Source organism: Hippopotamus amphibius, chromosome 1 (assembly GCF_030028045.1).
Source record: "Hippopotamus amphibius kiboko isolate mHipAmp2 chromosome 1, mHipAmp2.hap2, whole genome shotgun sequence".
In the NCBI taxonomy this organism is placed as follows: Eukaryota; Metazoa; Chordata; class Mammalia; order Artiodactyla; family Hippopotamidae; genus Hippopotamus; species Hippopotamus amphibius.
The window spans coordinates 117,223,723-117,238,127 of record NC_080186.1 but is presented as its reverse complement, the minus strand read 5'-3'; the positions used below and the strand labels follow the sequence as shown (position 1 = coordinate 117,238,127).

Genomic DNA, 14,405 nt, shown 5'->3' with positions numbered 1-14,405 from the left:
ATCGAGGCCCTGGCTCTGGCGCGGCCCACTAGGCCGCGAACCCAACCATAAACAAAACCTCCAGGGGCCGACTCGAGAGGGGGGGCGCCAGGGCTCGCACGACTACGGGGGGGTGTACAGCGGGGAACACAAGGTGCGGGGGGGCCTACCGAAGGAGAGGGATACGGCGGGGGTAGGGGAGAAGGGGGGAGGGTAAAGGGGGGATCGCGGATTTAAAGGGGCCGCGGACAATACCCGGCCCCGCCGCGCTGCCGCTGCCGCCGCCGCCGCCGCCAACGCCGCTGCGCTCCCAACTTTACCTCAGTCTCCTCCACACTGACACCCCGGGTCGCGCCGCCCCTGTCACGTGATATAAGGTTCCCTCCTCCCCGCCCCCCTCCCTGCTTTTCCCTCTCGCGCTCGCTCTCGCGCCTTCCCCCTCCCACTGGCCTTCCTGCGTCCCCCAGCACGTGACGCGAAAAGGGACGCGCACGCAAACGTGCGCGTGCCGCCTCGCCACGAGACACCTCATTCCGGCTCCGCGCGTCCGCCCCGCCTCCTCCGCGGCGGCCGCGCCTCCACCACGTGACGCGCGGAGAGCCTCCGCTTCCTCTCACTGGCGTAGTTCCGCGTCTCTGCACTCGCCGGTCCCGGTTGCCATTGCGTGTTTGAGTCACGTGCTGGGGGGAAGCGGGAAGGCGTCGTTCTTCTTTCCTAGTCCTCCCCCCCCATCCGCCATGTTTTCAGGCCCGGTCAGCCTTACTCTTTCCCCGTAAGGAAATGGCCGGGGCGCTTCAGGGAACCCAGGCGCCGTTGCCTCGGCGGAGCCCGGGCTGACGAGGCAGGGCAGCGGGGTAAACCGGAGCAGTTCTGCGCGGGGTGGGGAGGCCATGGCGTCCGGCAGTAACTGGCTGTCCGGCGTGAATGTCGTGCTGGTGATGGCCTACGGGAGCCTGGTGAGGAGATCCCCCACCCCATTCCTGCTGTCGCGTCTGACCCAGTAGAGACCCTCCTCTTGAGCAGGTCCCTGTCCTCATTCTCCACCCACTCACCTGCGCTTTTTCTGGGCTTTGACTCCTATCCCAGGAGTACCTGGGAGCATAAGTCGCCGAATCGGACCGCCCCGCCCCTGGCTGAGAACCCTCCCTCTAAACCCTAGGATACCGACCCCCAAGCCTCTCCGCTACAGGCTTACCTGTATCCACCCCATCGCTGACGGCCTTGCTTTGCCCCAATTTATACCCCGAAGCATTCCTGAGAGCCCGAATTGGGGGATTTGAAATGAAGGCATGCTTTTTTTTTGGTTTAACTTTTTAATTCAAGGTTCTTTACTTCTCATATCTTTTGGACAGGTGTTTGTACTGCTATTTATTTTTGTGAAGAGGCAAATCATGCGCTTTGCAATGAAATCCCGAAGGGGACCTCATGTCCCTGTGGGACACAATGCCCCCAAGGTAGGTCCTTAAGGCGTGAGATAGGCCTGGTTCTCCACATCTGTTAGGGCCCAGAATGAGATTTCCTTTGCCTTTAGAAATGACTTAATTCCCATATTTCCTTGTCTAGTTTCCCATATGCTTACCTTAGTATATTGAGCAGTAAAGGTCATTTTGGGTCCTGGCTTATCTGCTCACTGCTGTGGCACAGCAAGTGGCTTATCCAGGGACTTCAGTTCCTGCATCTGCAGAATGAAGGACTTGGATTAAAATTGCCAGCTCTTTTTGGTAAGATGTTTCCCAGTTCAACTTAAACTTCCCAGTGTTTTCTGTTTTTTAAATTTTGATTTAGGATGGGGTTAGAGTGGTTAGAATTAGCCCCAGATCAGTGAGGAGTGTTGCCTTTGCAAAACTTTAGATTTATAAGGGCCCAATAAATCATCTAGTTCCATCATTCATGTTACAAACTGAGACCTAAGAAAAGGAAGCAACTTACTGGAGGACATACAGAAAGTGAATAAACAAGTAGTCTCTGTACTCTCTCCTTAGGTAATTGCCTGCCTTTCCTTGGCTTTAAATACCTACTGATGAAATGTTATTTCTATCCCAATCCTCCTTCCTCAGTTCCATACTTGTGTATCCAGTTGCCCACCTAACATTTCCAATTAGATGTCTGATAGGCATCGCAAACCTAACATCTCTTAATACCCCAGAGAACTCTTAATACCCATTGCCACCCCCATCCTGCTTCTTCTGCCTTCTACATCTGGGTAAAAGGTGCCTGCTGCCCTTACCAACCTCCTTTTCTGTAGCTCTCCCCTGATCACTGGGATCCAGCTACCCTGATTGAATTTCTTATCTTTATATGTGCTGTAACTGTGGCGTAGAAAGATCTACCTCTGGTTTTCACTTGGTTAGCTCATGTGATCTTTAGAACTTACCTCAAATACTATTTCCTACAAAGAAGAATGGTTATGACCCATTATAAAGTAGGTCTTGTTTTCAGATAGCCTTTTACCATAAGTTTTCTTTTATGTTTATTTGTTTAATGCCCCTCTCTTCCCTTAGCTCTAAGAATGTATATAGTGTGCCAGTTTTGTTTACTGCTGTAGAGCCCGGGCCTACACATAGTAGGTAATCAATAATTCATTGTTGAGTGAAAAGTAGGTTAGTGAGAGGGCTAGAGCTAGTACACAATTCTGTCAATTCCTAGACCAATGTTCTTTCATTAACTAGTGCTATAATCCTCCTCTCATTGTTCTTTGCTGATATACTCCATGGAAAGCCTCAAAGAAGATGTTGTGGCCTAAAACCTCAACAGTGCTTCCACATTCTCTCAGTTCTCCAAGTGTCAGCTGTCTTGCATAAGAAGGATATAGGGTTAGTTTCCAGTATGTCATGAGCCCATCAAAACTTTAACTATTTGGGACCCGCCAGCCTCACACTAGATGAAATCAAGATTCCTTTTGCTCCAATAAATTCTGTCTAAATTTTTATCCAGTGATGGTGAAAGTATAAATTAGTAAAACTGCTTTGGAAAATATTGGGGTATTGACTAGTAAGGTTGCAAATGTACCTGATCCACAGCCCAGCAATTCTGCTTCTACCATAGAGAAATTTTTGCTCATGTGTACCAGACATGTACAAGAACGCTCACAGCATTGTTTGTAATTTTTTTTTAAACTGTTACCCTGAATGTCCACTTGAAAATGGATATATAATAATGTATTTGTATTCTGCAATACTATAAGGAATGAAATAAACTAAGTGAATCTCCAAAATATTTTTGAATGGAAAAAGTAAATCATAAACATGAATGATCTCAAAAACATGCCGAGTGAAAAAATGCCAGAAAGCCATTCACAAAAGAATACATACCATATGATTCCATTCCGTTTGTATGGAATTCTGTAACAGGTGGAACTAAATTGATAGAAAGCACATTAGTGTTCCCTGGGGCATGAATGGGGAGGTTGACTGCAAAGGGGGATGAAGAATATTTTGGGGTGATGGAAATGTTCTGTATCTTGATTGGGATGGTAGCTGAATGTATGTATTCGTTTGTCAAACTACACGCTTAAAATGGACGTATTTTATTGCATGTAAATTAAACCTCAGTAAAGTTTATTTAAAATTTTAAAAGATAGGTTGCAGAGGAATTCAGAAAGTGTTTTTCCATTTGAATAAAGTCAAAACCAGGCAAAGCTAAACATCTTCAAGGTGTTGTGATAAAACAGCAAAGAAAAATGAAACTTGAGAAATTAAGGTTGGAGGTTGCGTTCAATCAGGTAGACACACAAGGCTTCCAAGTCGTTGATCATGTTCCAGTGCATAAACTGAATAGTGCATGTAGTTTAATGAATTTTGTAATTTAAGGTGCATGTATATGTCAAATGTATTCTATGTATGACATATTTCACAATGGAAGTTCCTAAATGTCACAAGAAAATACTTGCTGGGACTCTGGCAACCCTGTTAAGTAAGAGAGATGAATATGAAACTGTTAACAGTGGTTGCTTCTGGGTAAGTGGGGGTGACACCTTTCATATCTTTTTTTTCCTTCCGTATCTTTTTGAATTACCTACTTTAAAAATTAAATATGCTCTGGAAGAAAGCCTCTAGAAATCCTGTGGTCCATCAGGTAGGGTTAGTTCCCAAACATCTAAACCACATACAGATTTCCTTATAGGTTTTTAGAGTAGCTTATGACCTCCAGTTGATGTGCATTTTTTTCCCAGCTCAGGAAAGTATAACACCTAACCAAAATTCTAAATCCAATCGAGGGGACTTCCCTGGTAGTCTGGTAGTTAAGATTGCACTTCCACTGCAGGGGGTGCAGGTTTGATCCCTGGTGGGGGAACTAAGATCCTGCATGCTGCTCAGCGCAGCAAAAAAAAAAAAATTCGGTTGCAAGTCAGAAGTAATGCTGTAGAGCTTGAAGGAATTCTGGTAGCTTAAAAATATGCAGTTTGGAGAGGTTCTTAGCAAACCCAATCCCATTTTTTTTGTAATTTTATTTATTTATTTATTGGCTGTGTTGGGTGTTTGTTGCTATATGGGGGCTTTCTCTAGTTGCGGAGAGTGGGGGCTACTCTTCATTGCAGTGCATGGGCTTCTCAGTGTGGTGGCTTCTTTTGTTGTGGAGCACGGGCTCTAGGTGGCTGGGCTTCAGTAGTTGCGGCACATGGGCTCAGTAGTTGCGGCACATGGGCTCAGTAGTTGTGGCACATGGGCTTAGTTGTTCCATGGCATGTGGGATCTTCCTGGACCAGGGCTTGAACCCCTGTCCCCTGCATTGACAGGCAGATTCTCAACCACTGCACCACCAGGGAAGTCCTAACCCCATTCTTTCTTAAATTCTTGAGTCTTATCTGTAATTTCATTAGCCAAATGAGCATTTTCTCTGCTTCTGTTGTCCTAGTTGTTCATTTGCTCGAACCCGTTTCCAGATTGATGGGAAGCACAGTACAGGCTAAGTGATTGTGTATTCTTTTCTCCACGTGAACAGGACTTAAAAGAGGAGATTGATATCCGACTATCCAGGGTTCAGGATATCAAATATGAACCTCAGCTCCTTGCCGATGATGATGCAAGACTGCTACAGCTGGAAACCCAGGGAAATCAAAGTATGTGGCATGCTCTTGGAGGATACTTCAGTGAGAGGGTCTCACACACTCAGAATTCCTTTGCTCTCAGAGTTATAAACATAGCTGCTGGCAAACTCAGCAGCTGTGGTTCCTTGTTAACTGAGTATATGTCAGATGTGGGAGGCACTTTAAGTTTGCTGGAGTTTGGGGCATCTTTTGAGGGTTATGCCTGAGACCAGTTTCTTTCTCAACAGATTGCTACAACTATCTATATAGGATGAAAGCTCTGGATGCCATCCGTGCCTCTGGTAAGGACTGCTCAACAGCATTCTGGATCCTGAAAGCTTGCCAGGGGAAGAGAGGGAGGAACCCACTTTATGTGTTAGAATTTGTCCTTTCTGCACATCCCCAGCTGGTAGGAATTTCCTAGTTTTGAGAGTACTGGGTTACTATTCTGCCCAAGGAAATGATGTAGGTAAGTTAATTTTCTCCAAAGAGTCTGGATTTGTTTTGTTCTTTCTAAACCTTTAGTTTCATGAACTAGATGGTGGTAATTTGCTTGTGTTTCCACAAAAGACAGGCAGCATCTGCTTTTTCACCAAGCCTACACAGATGGTTCTTGAATTTTTTTTCTTATGACCATTGTCAGACACGCTCTTGAATTTTTTTCTTTTTCTTTTTTATATGACCATTGTCAAAAATGCTCTATCTCTACCAAAACATAGTTTATATCTTAAACTATGGGTAAGTAGGAGGGTAAATAGGAAAACGACACTATCATGTATCCTTGGTATAGTTTAACAGTTGTATTGCCACCACCATATGACTACTCAGACTGAGCTCTGTATCTCTGGTCTTCTTAATTCTCTTAGAATTTCCCCCCAATTCATTGGACCTATTTCTGAGTTTGGAAAGTTATTTAGAAAGACTAAACGAATGAGGAAGGGGGTATCATTGTTCTTTTATCTCCACAGAGATCCCATTTCATGCTGAAGGCCGACATCCCCGTTCTTTAATGGGCAAGAATTTCCGCTCCTACCTGCTAGATCTTCGAAACACTAGTACTCCTTTTAAGGGTGTGCGCAAGGCCCTCATTGATACCCTGCTGGATGGCTATGAGACAGCCCGCTATGGGACAGGGGTAAGCTGGATGGCCACTTTTTCCTTCAGGGAACTAAAGGGATGCCCCAGACAGAGATCCTCACTGTTCCTTCCTCTTTCTTCAGGTCTTTGGCCAGAGTGAGTACCTGCGCTATCAGGAGGCCTTGAGTGAGCTGGCCACAGTGTGAGTTTGGAGGGGAACATGTCAAAGGGAGCTGGTTAGAGAATACAGTAGTATTGGACTGTTCCCACAGTGAGATGACCTTCAGAACCACTGTGAACAACATCTATGCTAACATAAGAGTTGTCAGGTCCTAGACTGCTAGAGCTGTCTCTTGCTCACATTGGAAAGCAAATGCTGCTCTTAAGCTAATGAGAGAAGTTTCTCCTACTTTTGTGCATCTCTTTTTCTTTTCTTGGTTTTTTTGTCCGACTCAGTAAAATGTCAGAATTGGTGTAACCTATTACACCAGTAAAGGGAAAAAAATAAAATTTTTCAGCATACAAAGATGCCTTCTCTTCAGAGTCCCAGTGTTATCCTTTTGTGCCTTGGTCTGATAAAAGTAAGAATTTAATGCCAAACATTTTTATTACCACTTAAAGTATTAGTAACCCTTTCTGAAACAAAACATATCACTAAAGAATCAGCTGCTGAGGGCTTGTGTTATAGAAGAGACATCGTGACTTTTTGTTAGGAACATTTTAAATATGTACTAAGAAAGCTTCACTATGTTGTTTATGCATATGTGTAACTGAAAGAGTAAAGAGGGAAAGCCAGTCTAGAATAAAAAGTTACCAGCCACAAAAAGAATACGTCTGTTTTTTGCTGTGTTGGCTCTCTCTCAAAAGATAAGGGGCAAGTCTGTCCTGTCTTCTCTATCCTTAAAAATAAACTACCTTGTTCTAACGGCAAAAGGTCCTAGTAAAAACTACTTAGAAAACTAATGAAAATGAACATATGGACAGGGTGGGAAGGGGCATTTGGTCCAGAAGTCAGGCAGGAGGCCTGTTCAAAATTCAGTTTCTTTGAAAGACAAATACTGTATGATTCCACTTATGTGAGGTATCTAGGGTAGTCATATTCATAGGGACAGAAAGTAGAACGGTGGTTGCCAGGGGCTGGAAAAAAGGGGGAATAGGGAGTTGTTTAATAGGCAGAGAGTTTGTTTTACAAGATGAAAAGAATTTTGGAGGTTGGTTGCACAACAGTGTGAATGTACTTGACAGTACTGAACTGTAAACATTTAAAAATGGTTAAGGTGGTAAATTTTACATGTATTTTACCACACTTAAAAATTTAGTCTCTTTGATCTCTAGTTTCTAGAAACTTTCAGTGGGTATATTGAAGAGTATAGGCTCTGAAATCTGACAAACTTAGGTTTGAATCCCAGTGCTCTGTCACTTACTAGCTTTGTGACCTCAGGCAACTTACTTGATGGACCCTCAGTTTCCTAACCTGCCAAAGGAGATGATACCACCATATAGGGATAGTGGTATCTTAGTGAATTACGTGTTGGTAAAGCACCAGGTTTAACGTCCTAATGTGTGGTAAGTACTCAACAGTTAACGTCAGTATTTTTGGGTGTTCACTTGTTTCAAGGGTCTCTCTGTGGACTGGGAGTATATTAATGGTGTGTTACACATTAGATGACTCAGCAGAATAAAAATTTTTCTTTAAGCACAGTGAAACGAAGAGGTTGAGTCAGAGGCAGGGACTCAGTGGGAAAATTGGTTTCTCTGCTATTTCTAAGCCACCAGATGGGATTTTAGTAACTAGTTTATAAGATAAGATAGAGACCATTTGTGGCTACAGCTGCATTTATAGGATGGATAAGCCTTGAATTGTTTTCTTCCCTTAGTCCTCATTCTGTCCATGACCTGCCCTCTTTGTATTCTTCAGGGTCAAAGCGCGAAGTGGGAGCTCTCAGCGACAACACCAGTCAGCAGCCAAAGACCTAACCCAGTCTCCTGAAGTCTCCCCAACAACCATCCAGGTGACGTACCTCCCCTCCAGTCAGAAGAGTAAACGTGCCAAGCACTTCCTCGAGTTGAAGAGCTTTAAGGACAACTATAACACACTGGAGAGTACTCTGTGATGGAGCTGAAGGACTCGCACTGTTGATAGAGACAGACAGACTGCAGTGTGCTCGTTGGGCAGCCCTCAGGCCATCTGGCTCAGCAGCCCAGACTGGATCAGCTGAAGCTCTGGTTGTGTTCAGAGCCCTTAGAGTTCATGCCGAGAGGATCATTCTCCCACCCTCTCTTACAGCTAGTTTCAGAACATCAGTTAAGACTTTATTTTCCCTTGGTAGCACTTTTCTCTGGAGTTGAATTCAGATGTTTTTCTTAATATTTCTGTCAAAGCTTCCTTAAAAATCTTCACTTGGTTTTGATCATGGTTCATCTGTCTTTTTCCAGACTATAAATAATCCCAAGGGTGAGAGTTGGAGTGACAGGGCTTGGTGTCTTGTCTTCTGTACCTATATCCCTTTGTACATGGTTGAATGGGAACCACTTGGGTTTGAGACATCTAAGAGTTCATTGGTGGGAAAGGTATACAGGAACTGGTGGGGAGATTGGGTGAGGCCATGAGTGGTATGTGGAACAACTTATCTTGGTGCTCCACTTAAACCAGGATGTGTTGAAACAACACAACTTCCCTGCCTTCCATTTTCATTCCATACTGTCATGAATAAATTGAAAAAGGAATGTTTTGACACCTGACATAATCCCATCCCTCCTCATTTGTGGGATAGTGTGAAGGAATGGTCAGACCAATATATTGGTCTGAGTTTATAAACTTTAATAAAATGAACAATTAAAAAGTAAAGCATATGATTCATTCCTCTATAGTTGTCTTTTAATAAAACAGGCATGTGATATGCTCTCTGGACCTAGAACCATACAGATACTCCTTGGGACCCCAAAAGAAGAAATCCTAAAATTGCGACTGGTCCTTGCTCACAGAATCGCCTGTGTCACTAATAGAAGGCTGGAGAACCAGGATTCCCTTTAGGTCTCCTGAGCAACAGGCTAGGTAACCAATCAACTCATAGGCCTAGACTCATTGTTGGAGGTGTAAATGTTGCTATGACTACTGAAACCTCGGTGACTAAACTAAACAGAAAGTAGAGCCTGCTCAGTCTCCTAAGACTTACATCAAGCAAGTCTGTAGACATGTCTATGGAAAAGATGGTAAAAGTAGAAGAGGTATGCAAAGTTGGAAAAGGCTGGGTTGGATGAGTTTCCCCGGATGAGGTTTCCAGGTCAATTTACCAGAAATGGACAGTTTCCTGAGAGAGGCCCTTGATGTAGCAGAAGAGTAGTAGCAGGAGTGGGAGACGATGTGTGGCACATAGTAGGTACTCAAATATTTGTTGCATACCCTGCATGTTTCCTTTGATTCATTCGGAAAGGAATAGGACTTTCTCCCCATCTCCCCTAGGAAACTGACTACTCCCTCTCTGAAGAGAAAGTTCTGTGTGTCTCCCACTTAATGTTAGGGTCCTCAGGGTGAGGTACTGGAGATCAAGGCAGGTCAACAGAACTCCCTTTTCTTGCAGAGGTTTCAAAGGGCCCTGGGACTTAAGAAGATGGTGGACAGGTAATCTCTGCTTTTATCCCTTCCCTTACCCTTCAGCTTGACCTTTTCACCCTCCTGTCCTGAGGCCATCTCTGAGATGTGCTGCATCTTGTGAGGGGCTCCTCAAGAAGGCAAACCAGGTATGGAGGGGGGCAAGAAGCAGCCCTTGTTCTTAAAAGCAGGGATCAGCCTCCTAGTGCCCACCAGGTTAGGCTATGTAGGCAATGATTTTTATTGCCCCTTGCTTCTCATTCTCTGAAGGAAAATTGGAGCAAGTTTTTGTTGTTTTCTTTTTTTACTTTTTAAGGAAAATACAAGTCTTTGTTGCCTGGCATTGCACTAACCATGTGGTAGGTATGCAGTAGGTATTTATTGAATGAATGAATGAATGAGAAAACTCAAAAGACTAAGCTGTATATCTCCATCAACTGGTGGGCTTTTTTTTTTTTTTTAATTTTTTTTATTTTTTGGGGGGTACACCAAGTTCAATCATCTGTTTTTATACACATATTCCCGTATTCCCTCCCTCCCTCGACTCCCCCCCCACCCTCCCCGTCCCAGTCCTCTAAGGCATCATCCATCCTCGAGTTGAACTAACTGGGGAGCTTTTTAAAAAAAACACAGGTCTTAGCCCAGAAGATTCTGACTAAAATGGTCTGGGATTAGATAGGATAAGACTGTTTTTTAAGGTTTCATAGGTTATTACCCAGAGGTAGCAAGGATGTGAAGTAACAAGAATGCATATGGTTTTAGTGGGAGTCAAGATTGATGCAGCCTTTTTTATGAAATCTATCAAAATTTTAAATTCACATATCCTTTGAACTGGCAACTCTACTTCTAGGAATTTACCTTACACACAAAAGCACTAGAAAGTACACTAGAAAGAGTGCAAGAAAGTACACACACAAGGGTATTCATGGCAGCATTGTTTATAAAAGTAAAAAAGCTAAAAATAACCAGTAGCTGGTTAAATTATGATACAGAAATACTAGGCAGCCTTTAAACAGAATGAAGCAAATCTCTATGTGCTGATACGAAAAGTCCAAATTGTTAAGTAATAATGCTTATGTAAATGTATGATTTCATGTTAAAAAATTAAAAGATACACTTACTGATATATGATAGAAAAGTTTTTTGTAAGGATACACAAGAAACTGAAAACTTTGTTGAGAAGGACTAGGGCAGAAGAATGAAGCTTTCACTTTTCATTTAATACATATTTTTGTATGGATTTAATTTTCAGCCATCTGTAAAAATTACTTGATTTTTTAAAATGTCAATAGGATTATCTGAACAGAGTATGTGTGTGTGTGTGCCACATATTCCTTTTATGTATTAGAAAACCTTCACAGATGATTCCAGAGTGTGTCTAGCTAGGACTGAGTATCACTGGTATGATGGAAGGAATTAATCCCTTAGATTGGATTTGATACCCAGGTCTGCCGTTAAGTCACCATGGGCAACTCACCTGAACTTTTAAGTTTCCTTGTCTATGTAATGCAAAAATTAGTATCTGTGACATGGTTATGATGATGATTGAATGACATATTAGGTTCTAAGTCAGTTTTAGTTACCCTTTCAAGGAGCTTGCAGTCTTCTGACAATGGCACAGAAGTTCTGGTGAAGAAGCAGCCTCACTGATGGGGTTTTTGTCTCCACTCCTAAATCTAACCCATTCAACCCCTACTGTTGTTCCTGGGACAGGTGGCGAAATTCACACACTCACTGTCTGTGGCAGATGACATTAAGCCAGAGGAGAAACCCATATGCCATCTTAAGGATGCAGGACACTATGGTACAGGAGTTGGCACTGGCCAACAAGCAATTACTGATGGTGAGTTCTAGCAAGGGTGACCTGAAGTTTCATCCTCTACTGCCCTGTGCCTTTGCCCACTGGCATTCCCAAGCTCTTGGTCTCTGCCATTATACCAGAACAGCAACTCTTTAACCCTAAAACCAAAGCTCCTTTTCGTTGATTCTTTGCATCCAGCTGCAGAATCCCAAAGTGCAGTCTAGTCTTTGCTCCTCTCACCTTGGTAAGACTGCTTCTTAGTGCCTAGCACCTGCCTCTTAGAACCTCTTTCTCTCCCTGGAGTCCCCAATTGCTGTTATGTCACCATCCTTGTATCCCAGGTGCCTAGAAAAGTTTCTGGTTCATGGTACTTTCTCAGCAAAATATTTGCTGAACATTGGGGCTTTACCCATGGAGAAAAAAAAAATAGGTAGGCTTCCCCTCCAATGGTTCAGTCTGTATGCTGCTGCCTAGCTTTATGTCACAGCTAAGCCCAGATGCAGGAGAACACGGGTGATGGGAAAGCAACCAGGGAGAGAGAATGAGAACAATGGGTAAACAGAGGGCAAACATCACACTCTATTCTGCCCTCCCAACCAGGTCCGTCAAGCTGCCCTGCACCAGCTGTTTGAAAAGGAGCATCATCAGTACCAGCAGGAACTAAATCAGATGGGCAAAGCCTTTTACGTGGAGAGACTCTAATGGCATTCGAAACATTGTCCTTCCATTCTCACCATACCTGCTAACCTAGATTTCTTGAGCCCCACCACCTCCAGCATCCTTCCCCAAAATCACCTGGATCTAGTTATCTGCCCAGGGCTTAAGATAGTGCTCCCACTCTCACCTCTCATGCCCCTGTCAAGCCCCTGGTGCGATCTGGGAAACAACCTGTGAAACAATGGTAAAAACAAGAGTGACGCCTTGTGGCCAGAATGAGATATGCAGTGTTGATGTAAGTCGGCGCGGAGGGGAGGTGGATAGATGGACAAACTGAGCAGAGAATCCTGATTTGGTTTAAAAAATAAAGCTAGCTCTTAAAGGTTCAAACTTGGACCACTGGCTCATTCAGCCCTAAATCTTTATCTCTTTCAGAAGTGCTTATTCACAGCGGCCATAATCTAATATAGCTTTCTGGCTTTTGCTCACCACCTCTCTGATCTCACTTCCACTGATCTTTTCTGTATACTTGGACAAATAGCTCTGAATATGGCTCTTAATCCACAGGCACTATGGTGCTTGATATCAGGAGGCCTGGATTTTAGGTTCTGACTTGGCCAGTTATTGTGAGGCCTTGGACAAGTCTCTTTCCCCTGGATTTCTGTCTGAATTCCCACCTCTGCAAAATAACAGGGTTCCAAACTCAAATGCCTTCAGGGATCAGGCAGGTAATAGAGCAGTTACAAGGGAATAAGGGATGGTGGGATTTATGGGGGACTGGAAAGAGCATGTGAAATCTAAATGTATTCAAAATTCTGAAAAGTACTGATTAATCATTTGCATCTATAGGCCACAGAGAACCTTGCTCATAAAGATCTGCTTTACATACAAATGACATCTCAAGCCAGAGAGACTCCCACTTCACAGCCAGTAACAGGTGCAGCAGCACACCATCACTCTCTGATGTAATTGCCATCATACATACTTTTCCCTGTTCCCTCACCTTGCCATCTGCATTCTCATTGGTTATTCATCCTTTCCACACTGATGGTTTCCTGCCCTCAACTCCATGTGGCTCTGTCTGCACTGCAAAACTCACACCTTTTCTTTCCCCCTCCCCCAAGTCTGCCTCTATCCTTCAATATGCATTTTTCATCTTAGATGTCAGAGCTGCTTCTTCCTCCTCTCCCTACACACCCCACTGGTGAGCAGCACAGAGAGGCAGCAGTGTGTAAAGAGAGGAACACACGCTTTGGAGACAGGTGTGGGTTCAAAGTCTGACCTCACCCTTTAATTGTGTCACCATGTAAGCCTCAATTTTCTCTTCTGAAAATGGGGATAATACCCACCTCAGAGGAACATTACCAGGGTTAAATACGATAATGTATGTAGAGCGCAAGCCCAGTGCTTGGGATGCAGTAGGTATCCTCCCTCTTCCCTCTTGGGAGATTTCCTGGTGACCAAGCCCTTCACAGGTCACCTACTGGCCCCCCGGCCAGCCCCCTTATGCAGCTCAAATGTCATTCTCCGTCCCAGGCCTGTATATCCATTCATCCTCCAGTCCCCATCAGCCCTGCTTCCCAAGCCCTCTTTAGTCAATAACTACTCATGAGTTGTGACACCAAAGAAGACACAGAGCCCGCGGGCTGGTCGGGGAGGCAGGCATTTGAACAAGTCCTGACAGGTATGATAAGAGTTTTATAGGAGACAAAACCACACACGTGTGTCCTGGATTTAACCCACAAACCTGACTGAGTCTCCATTCCTTCTGCCTGTTCCCCCGCCCTCTATTCCCTGCGAGTCCATCTCGCCTTCACTGCTTTCATCTTCCCTTGTATCCATCTCCCAGCCGCCCCTGCCTCTCATATACAGCAGCCTAGCCTTGTGTTGTGTGAGGAGAGCAGGCTTCCACAGGACGGATCTGGGTTTGAATTCTGGCTGTCACTTACTGCCTGTGTGGCCTTGAGCACAGGATTTTTTAAATGTAAAATGGAGACAATGCCTACCTCATTGGATAAATAAAGCACTTAGCAGAGAAGTGGCATATCATATCCAAAAAATGATAGCCCATAATGATGTTTTCCTGCCCTTTGATAGTTTTTGTACTTCCTCTCTGTTACCTGGCTGCCCCCTCCCCCACCATACTCCCTCAACCTCTTTTATTCCTCTTTCCTCTGCTCATTTGGGCCCACAGAATGCCCCACCCCCTCTGCGTTGATCCCTGACCTTGGCCTCTCTCCCCAGGGCTTGTCAGTGCCAGGCTAGCTCCAGTA

The 14,405-nt window shown here is 44.3% G+C and overlaps 2 protein-coding genes across 30 annotated transcripts in view; one reads left to right on the top strand and one right to left on the bottom strand.

Moving 5' to 3' along the window:
* Positions 1-390, bottom strand: part of UBAP2L (ubiquitin associated protein 2 like) — a 41,105-nt gene extending 40,715 nt beyond the window's left edge. For 22 of the 23 annotated variants that reach the window (XM_057725339.1, XM_057725346.1, XM_057725352.1 and 19 more), the window contains exon 1: positions 235-333. The gene's annotated coding sequence lies outside the window, so the exon portion shown is untranslated. Of the gene's footprint in view, positions 1-234 lie in introns of all 23 variants that reach the window. The other variant, XM_057725359.1, reaches the window with a different exon arrangement.
* Positions 391-626: 236 nt separating this feature from the next.
* C1H1orf43 (chromosome 1 C1orf43 homolog) lies at positions 627-12,522 on the top strand. Of its 7 annotated transcripts, XM_057725361.1 has the most exons (10): positions 629-935; positions 1,332-1,433; positions 4,921-5,038; positions 5,254-5,307; positions 5,974-6,140; positions 6,226-6,284; positions 8,001-8,094; positions 9,664-9,704; positions 11,388-11,517; positions 12,076-12,522. In XM_057725361.1, exons 1-10 carry the CDS (start codon positions 870-872, stop codon positions 12,175-12,177), a joined length of 933 nt encoding a protein of 310 aa, XP_057581344.1. In that variant the 5' UTR covers positions 629-869; the 3' UTR covers positions 12,178-12,522. The 7 variants fall into 7 exon arrangements, 6 of the variants coding, with proteins under 6 accessions (XP_057581350.1, XP_057581344.1, XP_057581345.1 ...); XM_057725362.1 differs by lacking the exon at positions 1,332-1,433; XM_057725364.1 differs by lacking the exon at positions 9,664-9,704 and having other exon boundaries at positions 633-935.
* The last annotated feature ends 1,883 nt before the right edge of the window (positions 12,523-14,405 follow it).